Below are 18,372 nucleotides of genomic sequence, written 5' to 3'. Positions count from 1 at the left end.
AAAATTGAAGAACCTTTGATGTATACTAAATTACAGAAATAAAAAGAAATGTAAATATATGAAAAAAAAGATTTTTGACAAGATCCTGTGATTGACATATGGAGAAACTTTAGGATCGGTTCAATTTTGTTTCTATGTTTTTCAAGAAGTCTCTTTATTTAACCAAAATTACTGTAAAATTTGTACAATTTTAATTTTATATATATATATATATATATATATATATATATATATATATATATATATATATATATATATATATATATTTTAAAGTAATTGTCTATAATTTATTAATAATTTATTTCTGTGATCAAAGCTACATTTTCAGCATCATTACTTTAGTGTCACATGATCATCCAGAAATCATTAGAATATGCTGATTTGCTGCTCAAGAAACATAACATTTCTGATTAATATCATGTTGAATATGTTGAATATTAATTTAGTAATAATATTATTAATATCATGTTGAATAATCAGTTATCCTGCTCCTTATTTCAGTGGAAACCATTATACATTAGATTGTTCAGAGTCTTTGTTGAATGAAAAGTTAAATAAACAGCATTTTTTTGAAACAGAAATCTTTTGGTCAATTCAATGCATCTTTTCTGAAAAGTTAAGTTCTTTAGCAAAACTCAAAGGTACTGACCCTAAATGTACGAATGGTAGTGTATCTCAAAGGTGCCTTTCATACCCTTAAACATTCAGTGGTAAAAATAGCTGCTCTACATCAAATCATGATGACTATTCATGACAGTTAAGACACCATTAGACTCTAAGATCAGGGAATATTCCTTTAAAAATGACACTTTGCGATGGCCTTTTATTTCCGCCCCATCAAGGTCTGCTCACTTTCTGTCACATATGCTGCTTATCGCTGGATGGTTTGACCAAAAAATCTGTTCTCTCTTCTGACTGTGCCTTTAGATCCACTGCACTTTAATCACGAGTCAAACAAAGCTACATACGTGAGCTGTTTAATGTAAATTGCATTTAATTTAAAGCAAAAAGAGAATGGTCTGACCATCAGCTTTGTGAAATTATGCTACATAAAACATAACCGCATGAAACCAAACCAGCAGGTTAGTAATGGGAAGTTCAGTTCATTTTAGGACTCGAAAATGAACGAATCTTTTTCGAGTCTTTTCGTTCGTTTTAGACCTATATAATTATGTTACGGTTACTTCCCTAACACATACACACACGCTGATTAGACTCCAAACGATACGAAACGGAAAAGATTAGTCTATGATTAGCTCACCTCACCTCTAATCTGACAAGTCTTCGGATTTGATCCGTTCGTTCATCACGTGACAGCCACTAAAATTTACCAATGCAGTCTGAGCCGGAAAGAGAACTTATTAGTTCATCTCTCAATGTCTCTTTCAGACTCAGACGGCATTGGTTAAATTGTCACGTGGCGAACAAAAGACTCAAACCTAAACACTCGAAAAAGTGAGCTAATCCCAGTGCAGCGAACGAACGAATGAGCGACTCACTCCCCGAGACGACTCGTTCTTCCAGAGTCACTTTAAAGATTCTTCTAAGCGAACGAATCGTTTGAGAACGACCCATCAGTATGGATAAATGAGAACGCAAGACCTCTCTCTAACAGCAGATGGCGCTTATGGAAGAGCAGCAATACAGCGCTCGCTCGGTTACTGCTTCGCTTTCGAATACCATATCATTATGCATCACATGGAGTTGAGTCAGGAGTGTGTGTAGATAACAAGGCCCTCATCTCTAGTTTTCCAGTTCGTTTGCTATTGAGACTTTTCCAGTGTGTTTCTCACTTCTGAAGTGTTTTGCACACTTCTAATAGGAGCCGGTCAATTTGCAGCGCGCCGCTGTGGAAGAGCGCGTGGCGTGCTGTCGTGAGAACGAACGAGGCCCGAGTAAATGAGGCAGCAGCTGCGTTCGGCGGATTCACTTCTCACCGAGACCCTCCGAGACCCCGCTCACCCGTTCACCGCCGAAGCTGAGAGACGCTTCTAACCATCGCTTTAATCACCATCCAAACCCATCCTCAGGAGGAACAGAGGAAATTACAGCCTAATGTTAGCACTCTGCTCTGAAATATTCATTAATTGATACGTGTAAGAGTCAACACTTCGATTTCTGCCAAAGCTCGCAGACCGGCTGGAAATGAGAGTCGCGAAAACATATGCTGCTGGAGAACAGGCTGGATTCTAAAAGCACAGATCGGATCGCTTCAGGATCTCAACCGCTTCTGCAAGTCTCGCAGATGCCTTAAACCAGTGGTTCCCAACCTTTTCTTGTTTGAGGCACCCTTGGAAAGCCTTTCAAAAGTTCCCGGCACCCTTATAAGGAAATAGATATTTAAAATCTCTGTAGCTTTTTTATTATTATTTATTTATTTGTTTCATTTCGAGAGTTTGCATGCAACAACACCTTATACCTAGTCCTAGATGATATGAGAATACTGTTTACACCAGTGGTTCCCAACCTTTTCTTGTTTGAGGCACCCTTGGAATTTTTTCCCCGAAATTTTGGCGGCACCCTCAAAAGATCTCACGGCACCCCTTAGTGCCGCGGCACACCGGTTGGGAACCACTGCCTTAAACTATGCTCGTATTTACAAAGACGCCAAATCAAGCGTCTGCGCTCAAACATTATATGAGCTGCTATCAGCTCGTTTCTTTTCTGCTTATAAATTTGAGGAGAAACACCAAAGATTGACTCGTAATTATGAACTCCAATAAAGGAACACAGAAATGCAATCATAGTCATCGTACTCACAGAAGCATTAGCCTATTTGTATTTAGAAAACAAAACCATTAACAAGACTTTCATTTTATGGAATTATTAAAGAAAAGGTTAATAATAACAACAATGATCAACAATATGATAATAAATATCATATCATAAATAATAACATCATCAATAAATCAACAAAATGTATTATTTGTTAGAATTACAAAAATAAATGGCATTAATAATAATAATAATAATAATAATTACTATTGCTTGTGGTACTTTATTAATATTTTTATTATCTTAATTATAATATTATAATATTATCTTATTATCTTATTATCTTATTATCTTTTTATTAATATTAATTCTGTGGTGATGTTGTTGAATGTCATAAGTGCTAGAGTCGTAATTAAATTATTGTGAACGTTATTGTTTTTTAGAATTATTAGAATAAATGTAACAACAACAATAATAATAATGACAATGATAATTTCATTGTGGCATTGTTTGGCATTTTTGAAGGTCAGCAATGTTTGAGTGAAAAAGTTACACCTCAAATCTTGTAGAGAATGGCAGCGGGAAGTGTGTAGATCAGCATATTTATAACAGCGACGTCTATAGGAATATAATACATCGCATATAAACATCACATTTTTCATAATGCATTGATGCGCATGTAAATTGACGTCGAACTTGCGTGTCTTGATATGCCAAGGGCAAAAAGCGATTGAAATTTTACTTTTAGCTGACCTGTCTCTTTAAATTATACATAACTGACAACTCCACTGAATCTCTTCTGCTGTGAAAGCAATAGTGTTTTCCTCTAGAAGAGATCCCCCCGTGCGTGACATTATCGTACGATATCAGCAGCGGCGGACATGGTTAAAACACTAGAAACATCCACTTACCTCCTCCCACTGATGAATGTAGCGTATGAGCCTGGAGAGCCGCAGCAGACGCAGCAGACTGAGGATCTTGGTGAAGCGTACGATCCTCAGAGCTCGCGCCGTCTTGTAGAAATCCGAATCGATGCGCGTCTCCACAATGAGGAAGATGTAGTCCACGGGGATGGAGGAGATGAAGTCCACCACGAACCATGAGCGCAGATATTTGATCTTGATCTGCTGAGGGTCCAGAATGATCTCTGCGTTGTCTTCTTTCACAATTCCTGTGCGGAAGTTCAGCACCAGGTCCATGAGGAAGAAGGTGTCGGAAACCACGTTGAAGACGATCCACGGTGGCGTGTGCTCGTCCTTGAAGAAGGTGATGCCCACGGGAATGATGATGAGATTTCCCACCATCAGGAGCAGCATGGTGAGATCCCAGTAAAACCTGGAGGAGAGTTACAGCGAGAAGCGCGTTTAGCAATGACGCACTGAAAAACTGGGCAATTTAGCATCAAATATAAAGTGTTGACGCATGTTTCATCGGTGCCAAAGTGTCCTGAGTGTTTCTGTCAACCAAAAATAAGAATTAGCTGAAAATGCAGTCAACCTCAGGTCAAGATGTGGATCAGATCAGATCAGATTTGGAGAAATTTAGCATTACATTATTCCCTCACCAGTGGGTCTGCTCTGCAGTGAATGGGTGCCGTCAGAATGAGAGTCTGCAGATCTGATAAAAGCAATTCACGCCACTCCAGTACATAACTTAACATCTTGTGAAGACAAAAACCGCATGTTTGTCAAAAACAAATTCATCATTAAGACACTTAACTTTAAACTGCTGCTGAAATATGCATATCCATAAACCATAACGACTCTTCCTCCAGAGAAAAAAAACCCCATCGGCTGTTGTCTTCCACATCAAAATCTAGACACGTATTTGTTAATATTAATCGCATCTCGTTTTCAGTCAGTTTTTATTTTTGGGTGAACTATTCCTTTAAAAGAGCATCACTAAAAACCTTGAATGAGTCGATGGTGAAAGAGTAGTTAAACTAGCTGAAAGGCACACGCATTTAGTGATTTTTTGTTTTGTGCATTTTTTTTCTGGACATAAAAAACACTAGCATGTGTTAATTTAATTACAAACATGCATCAAAGCATACATGCATAAAATAGTATAGTGTTGTGGGAAAAAAACTGTAGAAGTCAGCTAATCCGCTTTATCTGGTGACCAGGTTAAGAACAGATTATATAGTATAAAGTAAGTTTTGGATACTTTCGTGCTGGTTTTAGCATTGCTCAAACACCATCTTGACCTGGTTTGGTAGTTTTCACCATGTATTTTTGTCTCAGCGCAAATATCTAAATGTTTATTTGTGGAAGAACGAATATTCAGCAATGGGGTAAAAAAAATTGTTTTTCTGATACAACTGGCAAATGTTTAAAAATAAACCTCAAATAATTTTGATAAAATACTCATAAAACAAACTTCTAATCTTACATCATTTTGCATTTCAAGTGAATGCAACTTGATTTAAGAATGTTTCATATTTGTACTACAAAACAGGATCTTTTTACAGTGTAACAGACCCGGATTTCCCATCCAATATCAGTTAGACAAACTTAGAAAGCATTAAAAGTTGCCAAAAAGTGCATAGTTTATGCAGACATACAGAATCAGCAGAATCAGTTTTCATGAGCTGCCATAAATCATATAAAACACTGCACATGATCACAAAGCATAATTATTCAGAATGCAAATGCGCACACCTTTGTGACTAAGGAAATTCATTTCGACAATAAATTCAAATTCTGCTCGCTGAGGATTCAGCTTATGAATCGTAAGCAGCATGCACTTGAGATTTCAGCTATAAATTACGTTCGGAAATTCATGACGCTGAATTCCTCACCGATCTCCGCGGTAAACACGGGAGTTTAATGCATGCAGCGCGACCTCTGCCGCCCTCAGGGGCGTCCACATGCGTGTGTTTAGTTATAAATTGCACTCTTGGCCCAGCTGGTAATTGAATCTAGATTGGCTCTGTTGTTGGGTGATATATCCTCACGGCTCTATAGATTGCGCAGAGAGAAGGTCAGTGTTGTGAACGTCTGGTTCTGGTTGATTTACCCACCCAGGTTTAGGAAGCCCGTAAAAATCCATTGGCGGTGTGAAAGCCAATTTAAAGCGGCCCGGGCGAAGTAAACGAAAGCGCTTCGATTTGCTTGCGTTCGTGGAGATTTTCCGCTTAATTCAAATACCCACCGTTCGCTGTTGTTTATTTACGGTTTCTTTTAACGGGAGCATTTGGCTATTTGTGGATGAATCGCTGCATCATGAATAAACACTAATTACGGTGGAATTACACATACAAGCACAACTGTCTGTAATGCCTGAGCTGTGATGGATTACAACACACACACACACACACACACACACACGGAAAACACTGACGGTAATTGGAATTCTTCAAAGTAGAGAGGGAATCCGGTGATTCAGATCGCTGTCAGGGTGCGTGTTATATTTAGTGAGACGTTTCTGACACTGTTCGCTTCAGCTGAGGTTTAAAACTCAGGAGAACGTCACACTCAGCGCTCACAGCCTCCTCAGTATTCCCCAGCGCACGTGCGTAGTCAACATTCGCCATTTTCTGCTCCTCTGGTCACGGCGGCAGCTCTGATTGGGTAATCTGGACCTGGGGAAGTTTCTGGAGCGCAAAAAGTTCGAAATCCAGACATTTTCGATGCAACAAAGGAGCCGTGAAGTTAACAGGGACGCCGTTATTATTTTCTTTATTGCGCATGTAGTGTGAAAAGCGTTTTCAGCCTTCTGCCATTACGAAAGCATGTTTCCGAGAAGATATAAAAAAACAAAAGTCTGCATATGTGTAAGTTTATATGTGGCATGTAATCTTGCGACAATGAGAACATTATGAGAATTTTGAGGAAAAAAGTCTTGTGAGACATAAATTTTAAATTAGTTATTGAGTTATTGATAGTTATTGAGTTTATTGTGGGTTTAAAATGATATATTCGCATCTTGCAAGTCTGAGAAAAGCAGAATCAGTTTTTGTTTCTATGGCTTTTTGTTTTCTTGATGTGCTAGATGTGGAAAAACTCAAAAGTGTGGAAGACAAAGGTGCTTTTTTGTAATTCTGTGATGGAAATGGGCTTACGAATGGAACACTAGTGATTTAAATGTGATCACACAGATTTCAATGTAGTCAGTATTAGATGAGAGATGATACTAAATGGGGAGAAAATGTAGTCATTTCTCAGGTGTTTATCCTGAGAAAAAGACCCCGGAATGTCTCAAATTATACTCATATCTGCAAATAAAATTGAAAGTGCAGTTAAATATCAAATATTTCAATATGAACTTAATAAAATAGGAAAATAATATGAGCTAGCTATCCAAATGTGTAGATTTGCTTATCCTAATGAATATTAAAATATTTTTTTTATTATAGGCCTACAAAAATAATGACTACATTAGAGCTCACCCAAAATATTGCATTCAGTGTTGTTACTAAAACTACTAAGTATTAATTAATTTAAATATAAATATTGTGTTAAATGCGTATTAAAAACTTAAAAGAAAAATAAATTAGAAATGTTTAAATACTAAAATTGCTACATATTTAAATAAAAAATAAAATCCAGGCTAAAGAGAAATGTAAAAAAATAAAATAAAATAAAAATAAACCAAGAGTAAAACTTAAAACTATCATTTCAAACTGAAAGAAAAAGTAGATTTAAAACAATTTAAAATAATTCTAAAACAACACTTCAATATAGCCATCACCAGATGCACAAGTTACACATGACTGAACAACTTAATTTAACATTCATTCATTTACATTACTTTTGATCTTTTTTTTTCCCTGAGTGAATAATCTAAGATCTTTTGTGCATGTTGTGATGGAGAACATTTCACCCCGAGCAGGCAGAGATCCGACCTGTTTTATTATGGAAAGAAACCCCGACATGGAGAAAGGCTGCGTGTGTGTTTGTGTGTGAGAGTGTTTGTGTACGTGTGTGCATTTAACAGTCAATCTCATGTTCTGAGACAGAAATAGACTCCATCCAGTATTTACAGTGCTTCCTCTCTCTCGGCACACAGCGTTTCTCTGACGTTAGACTATGAATTCCCCACACATCCAGAGAGAAGAAGAAAACAAGAGAGAGAAGACAACATACGACAGGAGAACAGAGACAAAGACACACAGAGGGCTCGAGTGAATCTCACAAAGCTGTCAAGAACAAGCCCGCATTTCAACAAAATCAAGAGGAAAGAAATACGAAATGCTATTTTTCAAAGTTAAAGCTTGCCACGAGCGGCACCAAACAAAATCGAAAAAATAAATAAATAAGTCAAATAGGTTTCCTGGTATATTCCTGTTTGCAAATATAAAGAAGAGGAAGCCTTTTTAAAGATCTTAATGATTTTCTCCATCGATTTTCGTGACAAATTTATTTCCAAATTCGTTTTTTTACTTTAAAATAGTAATTTTTGTATTATTATAATATTTAAAAATTATATTTACTTTTTCAGATATTTATATGCATTTGTTTAGTCTGATACTACTACTATTCAAAATCTTGAGGCCAGTATTATTTTTTTTAACAAATTAAAACTTTTATTCAATTGATCGATAATGACAGTAAAGACATTTATAACGTACATTTTTAAATAAACACGTTTGGACTCAAACTAAACTAATGTTTTCAATATTAATAATTGTTTCTATTAAAAAATACTTTAAAAAAATCCAATAAAAAATGTGATTGAATGAATGAATTTGACACATTGAAAAAAAAGAGGCTTAATTGTAGGCAAAATCTAATTTCTTATTTTGTGAGATGACGTGTGACCCAAATGTGTTTCCCTGAGATTCAATTGTTTAGCCTTGGAAAAGCTGAAAGTCCCTTAATATGTGAATAGCAGATGGATGGAGAGAATATCCATTAAGAGAAAAAGAAAAGGACAAATGTCCACACACACACACACACACACACACACACACACACACACACACACACACACACACACACACACACACGCACACCTGAGATGCTCCTCCATGACATTTGGCTCATCCACCAAAGAGAAAGAGAGAGAGAGTCCTGTTTCCCTAAGAGGATGTCCATGACATGTTTTCACCTTTTGAGTGCCTCCAGCTACAAGATAAGCCTCTCTTTCTCTCTCTCTCACACACACACACACACACACTATAGGCTGTCATCATGGAAAAATACACTAGAGTCACGGCTGCATGAGGAGATAGAATGAATGAATGAATGGATGAATACATAAGAGAATGTGTTGTTTAATCGCCTTTTATATATGGCACATTTATAAAAGCCACTGTGTATTATAGTATTGTTTTAAAGGTTATGCTAAACACAAATATTCTACAAAATACTGAGGCTAAATAAATATTTACATTTGCTTATACAGGTAGTTATATTCAACCAATGAACATTTATTCCATTCATTACATCTCATTCCTTCAACCAAGCACAACACCCTAGCAACCACATAACAACAATCTAGCAACCACATAGCTATGTTCCAATAATCGCCCACAACACCCTGGCAATCATAGCAATGCTCTAAACTGCTTACAACTTCCTAGTAGATAGCAATGTCATAGAAACCTAGCATCCACACAACAATGTTCTAATACCTATCAGAACGATCAAAATACCTTAGTAGGCACACAGAAATGCTCTAAAACCACTCAAGAAACCAGTCTAGCAACCACAGATAAATGTTCAATACTCTCCAGAACACACTAAAAAACACATAGCAACACCCTAGCACGCAACCAAAATACCCAAGCAACCACATAGAAATTCTCTAAAACAACCCTTGACATCCTAGCAGATAGCAATGTCATAGAAACCACTTATAACACCCTAGCAACCACACAACAATGCTCTTAAACCACTTACAATGCCCTAGCAACTTTAGCAACACCCTGGTAACAAATCAAAATACCCTAACATCCACACAGCTCAAAACCACTCACTATCCTAGCAGATAATCAAGTGCTTACAACAACTTAGCAACCATACAACAATGCTCTATCTATGCACACTATCCTAAACCACCCACAACACCCTAGCAACAACATTGCAACACCACGGCAACCAACCATAACACCCTAGCAAACACACAGCAATGCTCTAAAACCATTCATGACATTCTATCAGATAGCATTGTCGTAGCAACCACTTACAATGCCCTAGCAACCACTCATAACACCCTAGCAAGCCCATAGCAACACCCTGGCTACCACCCACACACCCTAGCTCTGAGGCAGGCGGTAACGGCACCACTGGCAGTGTCTGTAATGCAGTTCTCAGGTGTATGTGGTGGTGCTGTTTTATTTCCTGACGGCACGAGTGAAGCAGCTCATTTATGAACATGAATTCTAAGCAGGTCCTCCTGAATAATGCATTTTCTTGCTCTCGCTGTGTGTTTGTTTGTGAGGCGGCTGTTTGTTTTTGAGGTGGTTGTTGGCTCACTAGTTTGTTGTTTGTTCAAAGAATCCCTTTTAGAAGTGGGGAAGTGCCATCTGGCCACACACACACACACACACACACACACACACACTCATGACACATTAACGCGAGAGAGAAAGCGCGGATGTTAGATCATGTTGTATTAGACAGCTGCAGTATAACATGCCGGTCTGAATTAGTCGTTTTTCTTGCACCCTGTCCAACTCACTGAGATTCAACTCTTATAGGAGACCCTGAACATTTTGGCCACATCTGTGTGTGTGTGTGTGTGTGCGTGTGTTAGGGTTTCAGGGTACTGGAATTTCTCATTTTGAAACAATACATATACCTTGAAAATGTAGATAATTTTTTTTTTTTACATTTTCAACACTACTTGAAAAGAATGCCACATAATTAGGGGAATAAGATTTTTACGGAAAGATAAATATAAATAGATGAATATGGTTCACAACAAACTCTGATGTTGGTCGGACAACGCCTTGTTTGAAAGTTTGAAATAAAAAGCTGACGTTTTGAATAAAATGTAATTAAAAATTGTAAATAAAATTGGCTGACGAATGAGCAATAATTTTTTAGCGAACTGCACGGCTAACGTGGTTCCAGTAACCAAAACCCTGACACTGGCCAAACAAATAAATATAATAATCAATGCAATAAAAACGACAGCTCATTCCAAAGTTTTGCCACAAAATGACATGTTATTATATACGGCAAGCACATACTTTCCTACTCTCTCTGCCTCAGATGCACACACATTAACATACGTGCTAATGTTGTTAGCGCTAAGTTACTCTGACGACTTTATCCTTAATATAACTTGTAACACAGGTCTAAAATAACGTTGGATGAGATGCGGAAGAAATAATCCTACTAACAATAGTGTTTTAAGCGCCAAAACCAGACAAACACCTTAATATCATCCAATAATAATTCAACGGCTCGCTGTCAGTTATTCGTTACATGTTCTAGCACGTTGCTTAAATGTTTAAGCAAGTAGTTATATCATGTGTAACACTGCTAACATGTTTATCGCATTGTTAACGTGAATTAACATGTTGCTATATTGATTTAACATTTAGCTAGCATGACTTAAGTATGATTTACCAGGTTGCTAACATGATTTATTTAGCATGTTGCTCACATTTTAAAACTTTGTCAAAATGAGTAAACATGTTGCTACCATGATTTAACAATGTTACATTTTATGACACATTGCTAACATTTAATATGATGCTAACATGATTAGCACATTGCTAACATACGTCAGCCTGATTTAAAATGTTCACAAAATACCTCACAGAAATGAAATCGCTAATATAAAAAAAAAGGTTCAGTTTCGGCTGTAACTGCGTATAAAGAAGATAAATGCGCTGAAACGTGAAGACAATAAACAACACTTTATGGTTTACCTGCATTATTCAAGCCATCTCAGTTGTTTTCATAAGTGTCAGAAATAAGAATGAAGTCGATTTTTAATGCAACGCTAATCAACAAAGCATGTATTACAGTAGAATACTGATGCATTTTTGGCCTCGTTCTATGATTAGAAGCATCATCAGTCAACAAGAAAGTCATGAAGTGAGCTTAAAGTAAAATTTGTTTTTCAATGTGGATTTTGTTGGATAAAAGGTTTATAAATGCTTCTTATCACACTTTGGTGTACGTGAACTCACTGTCAGGGAGAAGAGATGGAAAGTGCAGCTGGTATTGGTGTATCAGTAACTCCAAAAAAAGAGTACTGAAACAATTTTAGATATTTCAGTATCGAAATATCTACATTTCTAAAAACACTGAAAGCTCTCCATATACTTTTTTCCCCACCCCTTACAATTAAAAGAGCTATTTTTGCTGCTGTGCCTTTAAGAACATGCTTTACACGTCACAACATTTTATTCTTCCTCATGCAATCAAATAAGGGTGGGAAACGGCACACATTTGTCCAGCTCATCCACTTTTTAGGCAGGAGAAGTCATGACAGCACAAAAGCAAGTGTTTGGGATCACAAGCAGTTTGCAAACACGAAAAAGGGACACGAGATGCCTTGTTTGCTGGATTCCTTTCTTCTGTCTGTCTCCTTCTCTCCATCAGCACAGGGGACCAAAGGACGCCAGATACACTGTACAAACACACTTCAGCAGATAAACAGAGCACAGGAGAGCAAAGATAGTCGCCTGTCAGCGGACAGCTAATGTTCTCAGCGTTACACTTAACCCCACTGAGGAACCAAGCACACACTTCAGAAGAGCTCACCACCGCCGCGAAACACGTACTCAAACACACAACACAAACCATGCTGCACGTTAACAAGCAGCTGCTTTTGAAGGAGTAGGTAAAGATGAAGATGTATTCTTTTTCATATTGTTTTTTGTCAAATAAATAAATGGTGATTAATTGAATCCAAAAGTTTTTGTTTACAGAACATATTTGTGTGTATATACATAAATGCAGTATATATATATATATATATATATATATATATATATATATATATATATATATATATTGAAATTATTAACATGTATTATATTATTCTATTTTATATTATATATGTTAAATATAGAAAAAGAAAAAAATTCTAATATATATATATATATATATATATATATATATATATATATATATATATATATATATATATATATATATATATGACTGCATTTTTATATACATAATAAATAATAAATATACACAATTCACACATTTATTTTGGATGCAATTAAATAAATAATTTGACAGCACTAATATATATTATTGGCATTCTGTGGCATTCTCTGTCTCTTTAATGAATTAAAGTGATGGTATAATATGTTGGTATGTGCCTTTATAACCACAGTATGTTTCTCAGAGTATGATCTTCAAAAAACAGTCACCAGTACACATTTAATCTCTGACTCTCTCTATCTCACTCTTTTAGGATCTCCGGTTATCTGTGCTTGAGTGTATTTATGTTTCACAGATATCACAGATATCAGCCGCTGAGTGAGACAGACAAAGCGAAGAGGAAAACCACAGCACCAGTGAGTGTATCTGAGAAAGTTTATCGCTAAATGAGACAAATGTGAACTGGTGAAGAGAGTATTTCAGTGCGTGTGATAAAGTGTGAGGGATAGTGGAAGTGGAAGCTGTCTACCATCGCCTAATGAGAAGGTAACCGACGTGCACGCTATAATACCGACGCTGTTTTGCACTGCACGCACGCAAACTCACGCCGTCACCTTCTGCGCGGACGTGAAGCATTATCCCTCAGCAGCAGGTGATGTAATCAGCAAATGGAGAGAGCAGAATGAAAGCTGCTCAATCCCTTACAGTCAAACTGATCCGGAGAAAAAGAGACCTCAGGGGTTGTTTAAAAGGAAACAAAGAGAGTATGGAGCAAAAGAAAGAAATATCGAAAATTGGCTCGATCAAAAATATGCACAAACACACCTTAAGGCAATTACATAAAAAAAAAAAAAAAAAAAACTGAGGGAAAGGCACATATTATATATATATATATATATATATATATATATATATATATATATATATATATATATATATATATATATATATATATATAAAGAAATCAAAGAAATCGCATAGTCGAAATCATTCTTAAAGAAAGTTTGCTCAAAAAGGAAAATTAGCAGAAAATGTCCTCAACCTAAATTCATGTAGTGTTTGTTACTGCATCGGATGCTCTGCAGTGAATGGGTGCCGTCAGAATGAGAGTCTAAACAGCTGATAAACACATCACAATCATCCACAATTAATCCACACCATTTCAGTCTATCAGTTGTGTCTTGAGAAGCCATCATTAAGAGGTTTTAAATCTTAAAACGCTTCCCTAATTGAAAAGGTTGTCAGGAGAAAAACCTGCATAGATCAAACCCTGTTCACAATCCCGATCAAATATGAGTTTGGATTCTGATGTGAGAGACGGACAGGAGATTCACGTTTTCATTGGAGGAAGCTTAATTGAGTCGAGGATTATTGTGGTGTTTTTATCAGATGTTTGGACTCTCATTCTGACGGCACCCATTCACTGCAGAGCATCCTTTGCTGAGCAAGTAATGCAATGCTGTATTTCTCCAAATGTGATGAAGCAACAAATTCATGTACATCTTGGACAACCTGCGGTTGAGCATACAATTTCCTTTAGTCCACACACGCTGTGAAGAAAAAATAGCAGCGAGACACGCGTGTCAGATCCATCTTGCTACTGTCTTAGCCTCCATGGCCCTTAACCGAGTCTGAAATACACAGAAGATCCAGTCAGGGCGCTCAACAGAGTGATCAGAGAGGCACTTACCCTTCCACATGACCTACACACACACACACACACTTTATTCTTAGTACAGTGTGTGAGCGAGATGCCGCTTAGCCGTCTTATCTGCTCATGTCTGAACTTTGAGAGCGGCCGTCAATCATCTTTCTATTGAGCCTTTAAGCAAACAGTCTCCAAAACACTGCAAATGACAAATAAATGATCGACACATGTGATTTCCATATGAATGTTTGTCATGAGAATTAAATGAACTCACAGAGACTCTAGGCTTTTGAGGCAAATGACATGGATGCTTTAATAAAACCCATTTAAGATCTTTGCGCACGTCAAAACCGTTTGATCTAAAAGGGAAATCACAATTCTGTCATCATTTATAACCTCTTCATGTGGTTTAACCTTCATTTGGTTAAGCTGTGTGGTTACATTCATTTATATCCAGCAATCCGGAAAGATACAGTCAATCCTTTCAAACTGAACACACAACCACAAAATGTTTACTGCCAATTCTGCTTGGTCAATACAAATCGAGTCTATCTGCAAGAAATGAAGCATGTCATAGATAGGAGGAACTGATCCTGAAGGTGTTTTCTTCTTTCAGAAGTGCTGACACCTTCTATACCGCGTCTGCTCTTGTCAAGGCTGTAAATTGGTGTTGTAGGACTAGATTTGAAAAGAAAGATGAAAAATAACATGTTCAGCCCGATGCTGAAAAGAAAAAAACCCACAAGAGCTGCACAGAGACAGTAAAACTCACAAAGCATTACAGCTATGTTTATAGTAAAGTAAAGGAAAATTAAAATATTATAAAATAATATATATATAAAAAAAAAAAAAAAAAATATATATATATATATATATATATATATATATATATATATATATATATATATATATATATATTAATAATAATTTTTAACTGAAACAGGGCTAAAATAAAATAAAATGAACATTGAAAAACGTCAAATATAATTTAATAAAATAATATTAAAGAAAATTAGAAATAAAAATTATAAAATTACATTAAGTAATTATTAAGTTGAGGACTAAAATTACTTAAAGTGAAATAGAATAGAAGAGCTGGATAGAAATACTTTGTAAAAAAATTACAAAATATAATAGCATCAGTAAAACTTAGTAAGTTATAACATAAATAATAAACTACTATAGCACACTAAATACATGTAGCATTACAAAAATAAATATGATCTAAAAATACATAAATATTCAGTATTATCAATATAATAATAAAAAGGACCTTTATTACGCTAATAATATCTACACATCATATGAACTTCAGAGGCCAATTTCAATAACCAGTGATTTACTTTTACAAAACATGCAGTGTTTAATTTCAGCACCAGTCACAGCATCAAACTTCAGGTCTTTAATAACCCCTTTCCTCCCCCCTTGCCCCCACGAAGTCTTTGCATGATCAGTGACGTGAAGCAAAAACACTCGTAAATGCACTTCGAAGGACACAGTCGTCAAACACAAAAGCAGGCGAGCGGCATTGGCGTGTTTCCCGTTCGCTAACCTCTCTGTAAGCGAGCCTAGGTCACCGCTCCGGCATTATTTCAATCACTCTGCGGCTCCATCCCTCCCCTCCGTCTCTTATCGTCCCATCAGCAGCGCATCGCTATCCCTCCATTAAATAAATTGTGTTGTAATAATCCGCTGTTCTGCGTGCTCCTGATATTGGTGGCCTTTTTGATTACCCCACTTTCAGTCCATCCAGGACACTCGATAATTCCCACTTTACCTTCACCGAATTAGAGCACCAGGAATCGGTCGCTCTTTCAGTAGTCTTTTTTTGTGCATTTTTACATTAAGGACATCACATTCTTCATTTCTTTAAGAATGGAATTTGTTAAAAAAACGAACAGTGCCTTGTTTAACAAAAACAGACCTTAAATGTCCATCTAACACATTTGTACATAAACCATCTGTTTTAAAAAGAAATATAACAATGAAAAAAATCCACGATTATGAGATGGTTTGGATCATATGTAACACATACATTCATTATTTTACCAGAAGAAGAAAATATGAAGAAGAAAAGAAAAGGTAAAGCAGTAGAAGAAACAGAAGAAGAGGATGAAGAGGACTAAATCAGTTAAGAAGAAGAGAAAAGAAGAGAGAAAGGAGATATAAAGGTGCAAAAGAATAAACAAAAGCAGGAGAGAAAAAAAGAAAAGAAAAGGGGGATAAAGAAGGACAATGAAGGTATAGAGGAAGAAGCAGAAGCGGGCGAAGAAAGAAGAGAAAGCAGGAGAAGCCAAAGGACGAAAATGCAGAAAGAGAAAAGAAAAGGGTGAAGAATAAGAAGAACGAAGAAGCAGAGGAAAGATGACAAGAGAAAATGAAGATCGGAAAAGTAGACAGAAAAAGAATAAAAGAAAAGAAGAAATTAGCAGAAGAAGAGAAAACAAGAAGCAGAAGGACAAAGAAGTGAAAAGAGAAAAGTAGAAAACAATGATGCATCTAAACAATAATAAAGAGATCATGATTTGACTTTAGAGACAAATAAGTATGTGATGTTATACTCCAAGGCAACATTATCAGCATGCACTTCTATATGCATATTAAATATGGAGTCTGTGTTTAAAAACGTTGCTGGCCAGCCAAATGAACAACTCGTTTCGAGGGAAGTGAACTTCTACAGGTACTCTAAGGAGTAGTGCCCATTTTGCACCCAAGTTAAACAGACTTCTGTAAGTGAATGGTCTTAATGATTGCCTAACCTCTACATACAGAAGCGTTCAATGCTGTCTTTCGAAAGGTATTTTGCAAACGCGGGTGGTCGTATGTTAATGAGAAATCAGATGTGCCCTGTAGCAATGTAATACAGCGTGACAGGTGTGTGTGTGTGAGCAGGTATATGGGGCAGGTCCGACTCGTCTCATTCGCAAATAAATCAGGTGCGGGACACGAGAGCCAACCTGCAAGACCCAAACAAATCAATAGAGAAACACAGCCAACAATCAAGTGCAATCAAAACCCGGGGAGAGGATCAGACACTGTCATTTGAGCTGTGAGTCGAGTGTGTGTGTGTGTGTGTGTGTGTGTGTGTACTGTACATAATCATCCAGCGCAAGAGCAAACTCCTTCAGCTCCTACTCCTGTCCTACAAAACAATTAAACCCGCATCTGTCTCCTCACACTGAAATAAAAATTCTTATATTTATAAATTTTTAGTCAATGTAAATATTATGGATTTATCAACAAACTGTACTGCAGTCATTTTCTTAATATTCTTAAAACCATCGTGGATTGAAATTCGCAACCTATTTTACTTGAAAATGATAAAATGATGAAAATAATGAATATCCGATATCAAGACCTATGTTATTATAATAATTATTATTAAATAGTAATAATAAAATTATAATAACAAATAGTATTATTAGTGTTGTTCTTGTTGCTGTTAAAATAATGTTTGAATAATATAATGCAATGAGAATAAAAAAATTATTAATTATTGTTGGAGTTGTTAGAACAATTGTAATAAAATAAATGCAAAAAAATTGCAATTCTTATTTTATTCTATTGACACATTGACACTACATTAAAATTATACAAAATGTTTATACATAGAAATATTTTCCTGTTTATATATTTTAGCAATAATAGAATATTTGGGTCAGTGGCATCAAAAGTTTTGAAAGTTGAAAAGAAATATATATATATATATTTAAGTATATATATATATTTTATGTTACATAGTATAATGTATTATAAAAAATGGGGGAAAGGATAATTTAAGGTCATACACATGACATAAAGAAGAATTAAAAGCTGATTTCACACTGGAAGAAAAAGAGTGAGCAAGATTAGGTTAGTCACTCTTTACAGTGCAAAATCACACAGACCTTTGCACAGACATCTCTACTGGAATAAAACAAACCCTGCGAAAAACCGATGAAGAAAACGATGCAAAATTGTGACAAAAGAACATTTTATCCAGAAAGCATT

The 18,372-nt window shown here is 36.1% G+C and overlaps 1 protein-coding gene across 1 annotated transcript in view; it reads right to left on the bottom strand.

Annotated features, from left to right (window-relative positions):
- Positions 1-18,372, bottom strand: part of hcn4 (hyperpolarization activated cyclic nucleotide-gated potassium channel 4) — a 67,207-nt gene that overhangs the window by 42,104 nt on the left and 6,731 nt on the right. The window contains exon 2 of the mRNA XM_043264031.1: positions 3,627-4,050. Within this exon, the coding sequence (XP_043119966.1) occupies positions 3,627-4,050 (424 nt within the window). The remainder of the gene's footprint in view (positions 1-3,626; positions 4,051-18,372) is intronic.

This window comes from Puntigrus tetrazona, chromosome 18 (genome assembly GCF_018831695.1).
Source record: "Puntigrus tetrazona isolate hp1 chromosome 18, ASM1883169v1, whole genome shotgun sequence".
NCBI classification, from domain to species: domain Eukaryota; kingdom Metazoa; phylum Chordata; class Actinopteri; order Cypriniformes; family Cyprinidae; genus Puntigrus; species Puntigrus tetrazona.
This window is presented reverse-complemented; position numbering and strand designations above follow the sequence as displayed.